At 44.2% G+C, this 7,019-nt stretch overlaps 1 protein-coding gene across 1 annotated transcript in view; it reads left to right on the forward strand.

Moving 5' to 3' along the window:
• Nucleotides 1-2,821, forward strand: part of LOC103205242 (serine protease 40-like) — an 85,049-nt gene extending 82,228 nt beyond the window's left edge. Inside the window, exons 5-6 of the mRNA XM_007950518.1 lie at nt 2,428-2,620; nt 2,733-2,821. Coding sequence (XP_007948709.1) covers nt 2,428-2,620; nt 2,733-2,821 — 282 coding nt within the window. The remainder of the gene's footprint in view (nt 1-2,427; nt 2,621-2,732) is intronic.
• The last annotated feature ends 4,198 nt before the right edge of the window (nt 2,822-7,019 follow it).

Consider the following 7,019-nt stretch of genomic DNA (forward strand, 5'->3'; position numbering starts at 1 on the left):
GATGTATTCAGGTATTTGTCTTCAATCTCATTAATTCTGTCTTCCATTGCATCAATTCTACCCCTTTGTCCTTCCAATGTGTTATCTATTTCTGACAATTTATTATTAATCTTCTGGATTTCTATCTGTAGATTTAGAATCATTTCTAATTTTTTTATTTATTTTGTCATTTTGTTCTGGTATTTTCTTCCAAAATTCTTGTAAGATTTTTTTCTGTATTTTCTTGGTCTGTCTCTCAGTCCTTTGAAGATACCTAAATATAATTCTTTTGAATTCCTTATCAGAGATTCCAATGCTGCTTCTTCCTCAGGGATGTTTTCTGGGTCTGTATCCTGTTCCTTTGTTTCTATCACTTTATCTTGTTTCTTTGTGTGGACTGTGATGATCTGTTGTCTCCAAGGCATCGTGATATTGTATTAAGATTGCTGTTAATTGTTTGTGAAGAGAAGCCAATGGTGATTCAGGGTCTTCTTGGTGGTTTTTATCATTGCCCCATTGGTGGAGGAGGTGCTGGCTCTTGCTCAGTAAGTGAAGTTGCAGGAGTGTGTGTGTACTTGTATCTTATGCGGACTGTTGCTTTCTCCCACTCAGTTAGACACAAATTACAATTGAATAACGATAAAAAACTAAAATCACATGGACAAAAAGTACACCCTGTAATCCCACAGGAACAGTAACCCAAAAAAAGAAAAAGGAGAGAAAAAAAGAAGAAAACCTACAGTATCTGAGGATAGTGTACTAAGAGAAAAAAGGTAGAGAAGGAAAATAATAAAGAAAAAATGTGAAAAATGAAAAAACAAAACAATGAATGGGGTTAACCACAAGGAAAAAAAAAAGGGAAAAAAAGGTATAAACTAGGACCTTTTCAGTCATGCAGGTCTGGAGAGTTCTTTGGGTTACTGAAAAACAGAACCTCTTCTTAAGCCCCTGGAATCTGGTAGAGCACTGTCTCTTTAGGTTGTCTCTAACTGCTGGTTATGTGTTGATTTGTTTTGCTTTGGTTTTATGGTTTAATATTTTGAAAAGGTGAAGCTAGTGTATTTTATTTTATTATTGATTCAGGTATGTTGTGTCACTCTGCTGTTTTCTTTGTGTTGGTGGAATCACTGTGTGGAATGTGGATATGTGTTTCTGTTTGTTGTAAAGAGGGTTTAGAGTTCAAAGCAGGAGGTTTTATGGTAATTGGCTGAATATGGTTTCTTCCATTGAATGAGTGAAGTTATTGGTGGAGTAGGTGGAAGCAGAAGAAGGAAAGCTTGGCGTTGCTAGGGTTGGTTTCTAGGGCTTTGCACAGGCTATTATTGATGGTGTAGTTATTTATAAGACTGCAGCTCAATCTCAGGAAAGATTCCTGTTGTTAGGGAGTTGCCACTTTTCGCCAGACTCAGGAACACTCAAAGACCCTGCTTCCAAGGCCCCTCGGTATCAAAAAGCCAATCCAAAGCAAATTCCCATGACTGCACTCAGTCACGGCTTCCTCTCTCTCTCCCCACCCCATTTTCCCATGGCACTGGTGCAATCCCACCAGACCGCTAATGGCTTGGGAATTTGTCTGTGATACTGCCCAGCTGTGGCACCAAAGATGTGCACAATTTCAGCTGTGTTGGATTTGGGGGAGTACCTGCTAGTAAACTGTGGTTCCAATATCAGTGACAAAGATAAGCACAATGTCTCCCAGACTGACCCAAGCCCACTCAGTGACCTGCTGAATGGGGAATGAGCTCACCCTCCTGGTGCAACAGTGAACTCTCCGCTTGAGTTTCAGTGGTGCGGCGTATGCCTGTTTGGACTTAGGTGACCCAAATTACCGATATAATCAGGTGCTGGAGGCACATCCTTGGGGTTGTTTGCTGGGATGTTGGAGTGGTTGCTGGTATGCTGATATAGGGTGTCTTCTATCTTGGTTCACAGGGATCTCAGGTGGCTGCCCTTGCCTGCCAGTCAGTTTCCAATGACCTATCTAGGCTGCCCATTCATCCTCCTCCAGGTAGCTCTTTCTTAAATAATCTCCCTGTGCCTTTCCTCTAATTCTGCTCTTCTGTGTTTGATGCACTCTGATTCAGTGAGCTGTTCAGAGCACCAAAATCCCTAATTCAAACTGCTATACCTAGTTTTTCAAGCACTTAGATGCTAGAGGGAAATAGTGTGGTGCTTACTGACAAAATTCCATTTTTAATCCCCTTTGGGAACTTTTTGAGACTAGATGCCACCTTTGAGATTTTGATCCAGGAAGTCTTTAGTGAGACCCTGTTGTCTGCACTTTCAAATTCATCCTGGAGATTCTGAAGAGAACCATAGCTTGGACAGCAGAGACACATGGTGCTTGCTTCTATCTTATAAATGACAAACATCATTTCTTCCCATTTCCTAGCAATGTGTGTCTCTCTCCATCTTGGTCCCCACTACTGATGCCTTCTCTTTCCTCAGGGAGACTCTGGAGGCCCCCTTGTCTGTCAAGTGAACAATTCCTGGTTCCTGCTGGGGCTATCGAGCTGGAGCTTGGACTGCCGGAAGCCCATATACCCCAGTGTCTTCACCAGGGTGCCCTACTTCTCCTCCTGGATCCAAGAGGTCGAGAGGGCCACACCCATTCCTGATCCTGCATCTGCTCCTCCTCAGGGTGTCCCACCTTCTGTGACCCACCCTAACTCTATGGGAACTGTCTACATTCCCTGGACCTGCACAGCCCTTGTGCTTTCACATATCTTAATCCTTCTGTCTGTGTTCCTCAGGACTGTATGCCCTGTGGTACAACCTCCTAGCCTCTTCACATGCCTACATCAAGCCTGATAAAACAAAAAGTAATTTGAAAGCTTTCTGATCCTGTTTCTGAGGTGTAAATGCCATTCCACATGCCACTGTGCTTCAAACTCCTTGGTAGATGGAGGAGGTCCCCATTTTGGACAAGAAGAACTGCCTGGCCCCCATGGGTAAATCTAGGTGAGGATGCCCATTGACTACTCAGGATGCACAGAGGGGTTGAAAAGTTGTGTTTCATGAACCCAGACTCCACCCCTACCCTTGAGAGTGTACCACAGCCTTCCAGAGAGCAGGCCATACCTCAGGGATCTACAAACAGAAGACTAGTTCTAGGCCCTCAGCTAAGTACAGGAGATGGCATATCTGAAGGTTCAAATGGAGGCTGAGAGCAGTGTAACAATGATAGATCCTTCTGGTGCTGGATAATTAGAAATGAACTAGAGTGAGACTATCTTTTATTCCCACAGGTTACAGAGTCTCTGCTTGAAAAGTGGGTTAGAAGTTGACTGCAAAGGTCCCTGGAAATCAGATTGAAGTCTTAGGTTAGCACTTCTAATCCTTTTCCCACCTATGCCAATAGCCACACCCCCTACATCCCAGATCTTAAGAAGCCAGGCTTACCCACCTCTGTGAATGTGCTCCACCAGCTGAGCCCAGGCCAAGCCTGTGTCATACACTTACTGTGGTTGAGGCTTGGCTGACCCAGCACTTGCTGGCCCACCACTGATACTGTAAGTCCTGTCCTGGGCTGCCCTTCCTGAAAACCTGTCTGGGTCACAGAATATTAACTAGCTAGTGAGACTGTCAGAAAGACTGCACAATCTCAGCCCTACACAGCTCAAACCATCAATAATAAGGGAGCAGTTTACTGAAGATCTGCTTTATACCAAGTGTCATCTAGATGTGCTGTAAAAGTTCTTTCAATCCTACTTCACCAAACCACTGCCATCAAGTTGTTTCCAATTCATAACAACCCTATAGGACAGAGTAGAACTTCCCCATAGTGTTTCCAAGGCTGTAAATCTTTTCAAACCAGACTTTCTCATCTTTCTCTTGTGGAGTGGCTGGTGGTTTTGAACTGCTGAATGCCTTAACCATTGGTCCACCAGAGTGCCTCAATTCTACTGCCTTCAAATAGCCCAAACCCTCACAGCAGGTGGGAACAAGTGGAGTCACATGCTTAAGATCACCAGAACTTTGTTGCCTCTAAATGCTGTGCTTCTCATGCAGAGATTCCCTTCCTGCTGAGAAACTGCTGAGCTAAGTTTTGTGCCCATCAGTAGGGTATGGCCTTAGGAGCTCAGTACTATCAGGTGAAAAAGAAAGCATTCCCTCCTTTGCTGGTTAAGTCAGCCTGGGCTCCACAGTATGGTTTCTTGGGTCCCTGAAGTGGGAGTCAGCATGAGCTACCCTATTGTCCCTAGAACTGTCACTTTCCTCCAAACCATGGTAACCTCATGCTTGCTTTGGCAGACTTATTTCATGTGGTAAATTCTGTTTGGTGACCCTGGCTTCTGCTTTGGGCACAAACAGTCTAATCCATCCAACAGAACTTTGTAAGTATGGAGCATGGAGTTATGTAATTTCCTGCCTTTCTATACAGTTCCTTGGGCCGCCTCTATCTCAGTGGATGCAAATACACACTTTGTCAGCACTGTAGATCTGCTAATCAAATCTCCAGCCCATCCTATTTCCCTATTACCTGGAATCAACATAAATACCCAGTACTATTATCCAGTTTTAGTCTTGTTTTTCAGATACAGAACCTGAAGCCTTGCATGACTAAGTAACCAAGATAGTGAATAGTGGAACAGGAATTCATAACCTGATCTCTGGGTGGTACTAAGAAATATTTCTTCTCTTGATGAATGCAGGGTGCTCCCAGATGCCTCAGATCTTGTATCAAGTATGTTTGAGAGGCTTAGGCTGGACTGTCCCTGTGCAGCCCAGAATTCCCCCAGGTTGGGCAAGGAAAGATCCCAGTAACAAAGTTGAGGTCAGGATGAAGAGTGCACCTGCAGGGTCAAAGATTCTGGGTCTAGGGGTTGCTGAGAATGGCCACAGCAGGAGACTTCACCAAATCCATGATCAGGAGGCTCCCCAGAACTCCAAATGGTGTACAGGTGAGGACAAGCTGTGGAGATGAGAAGAAACTGTGGATTTCAGGAACTAATCAAAAGCTTTGAGAAAACTGGGGAAAGTAAAGAATTTTCTTCATTCCTCATGTTACTGAGAGTGATAAGTGGCTGCAGCTGGGTGTGGAGGATAGTGACAGCTCAAAAAAGCTTTTTATATCTCCCTCTCTTGCCTTTTCCCACCCCATGGCCTTGATAAATGTTGCTTAATCCTTTATAGGTGCCAGTGTAGCAGGGAAGTGCTATCAACCATTGTGCAGGCTCTGCCAGGGAGAGTTGTTGATGAGGGTAGGTGTGGTCCTGTCACCCCCCATTGAGCATGTGTTCCTCTATTCCTCCTCTTCCAAGTCCCCAGGTGGGGAGAAGTGTGTTTATTACCTGGGAATATTGTCTCCATTGCGATTTCTTCTAAGGCTTTAAAGTTGAAATCCTGAGTTGCCAAGTCATAGAGCAGTATGGTGGAAAAGTTAAAAGAGGTTTTTTGGTGCATGGAGCCATTTGCTTTGGTGCCATCTTCTTGAACTCACTATGATTTCAATCCTCAGAAGGAAAGTTGGGCAATCTACTTCTATAGTGATACCATTTTGGAAACCCAAGGAGGGGTCACTATGAGTCGGATCCAACTCAACAGCAGTGAGTTTGGTTTTTTTGGCATGGTACACATTACCAAAAAGAGTGACAGAGTAGCTGCTAACCCTTGAGGGACGTATCAAAATAACGACACACTTCAGACTTATTGCCACATGAGAAACACAAGAAGCTGTACAACATAATTATTTGCAATTGTTATTGGAAGAGACAAACAAAAAATTTAAGTAACAACAATAAAATCCTCATGGATAGGGGATTTAAAATGGAGTCTCACCAGTAATCACCATACTTTTTCCCTCTAGCATCTTAGTGCTTGAAAAACTAGGTATAGCAGTTTGAATTAGGGATTTTGGTGTTCCGAAGAGCTCACTGAATCAGATTGCACCAAACACAGAAGAGTAGAATTAGAGGAAAGGCACAGGGAAAGAAATTAAAGATCTACCCGGTGGAAAGTGGACAGGCAGCTGAGAAAGACCGTTAGAGACTTCCTGGGGGAGTGACCAGCAGGTGAGAACAGCCACCTGAGACCTCCCTGGGTCAAGCCAGAAGACACCCCATATCAGCATACCAGTGACCACACCAACATGCCAGCAAACACAACAAGGATCTACCTTCAGCATCAGATTTTATCAATAACTTGGGTCGGCTAAGTGCAAAGGGGCACATGTAGCACCACTGAAACCCAAGCAGAGAGCTCACTGGTGCTCCAGGAGAGTGAGCTCACTCTCCCCTCAGCGGGTCACTGAATACACTTGGGTCAGCTTGAGTGGCACCAAGAGGTCTGTGCTTATCTTTAGCACTCATATCGGGACCATGGATTACTAGCAGGCACTCTCCTGACTCCAGCACAGCTGAAACTATGCACATCTTTGGCACCATATGTGGGCAGACTAATAGACAAACTCCCGAGCAGATCGTGGTCTGGACAGGTTGGGCCAGCACTGTGGGCAGGCGGGATGGAGAGAGAAACATCCGCAGCCTAACATGGACCCAGGAACTTGTCTTGGCTCAGCTTTTAGGCACAAAGGGGCCTCGGGAGCAGGGTCTTTGTGTGTGTCTGAGCCTGGTGGAAAGTGGTGACACCGTAACAACGGGAATCTTTCCTGAAATTGAGCCACAGACTTGTAAATAACAATACCACTTCATCAGTAGCAGCCCACTCAAAGCCCTAAAACTGATCCTACCAACAGCAAGCTTTCCTTCTTCTGCTCCCAGGTTTTCCACCAATAACTTCACTCATTCAATAGAAGAAACCATATTCAGCCAACATAAAATCTCCCAGTTTGAACTCTAAACCTTCTTTACGACAAACAGAAACCCATATCCATATTCCACACACTGATTCCACCATCACAAAGAAAACTGCTGAGTGACTCAGCATACCTGAATCAATAATAAAATAAAATACACCAGGTTCACCTTTTCAAAATATTAAACCACAAAATCGAGACAAAACAAATCAACACATAACCAACAGTTAAAGACAACCTCAAAATGTCTAGGAAACAAGAGGCAACCTCAAATCAAATAAAC

This window comes from Orycteropus afer, unplaced genomic scaffold (genome assembly GCF_000298275.1).
Source record: "Orycteropus afer afer isolate SDZICR_OR568_19922 unplaced genomic scaffold, OryAfe1.0 scaffold00274, whole genome shotgun sequence".
Taxonomy (NCBI): Eukaryota; Metazoa; Chordata; class Mammalia; order Tubulidentata; family Orycteropodidae; genus Orycteropus; species Orycteropus afer.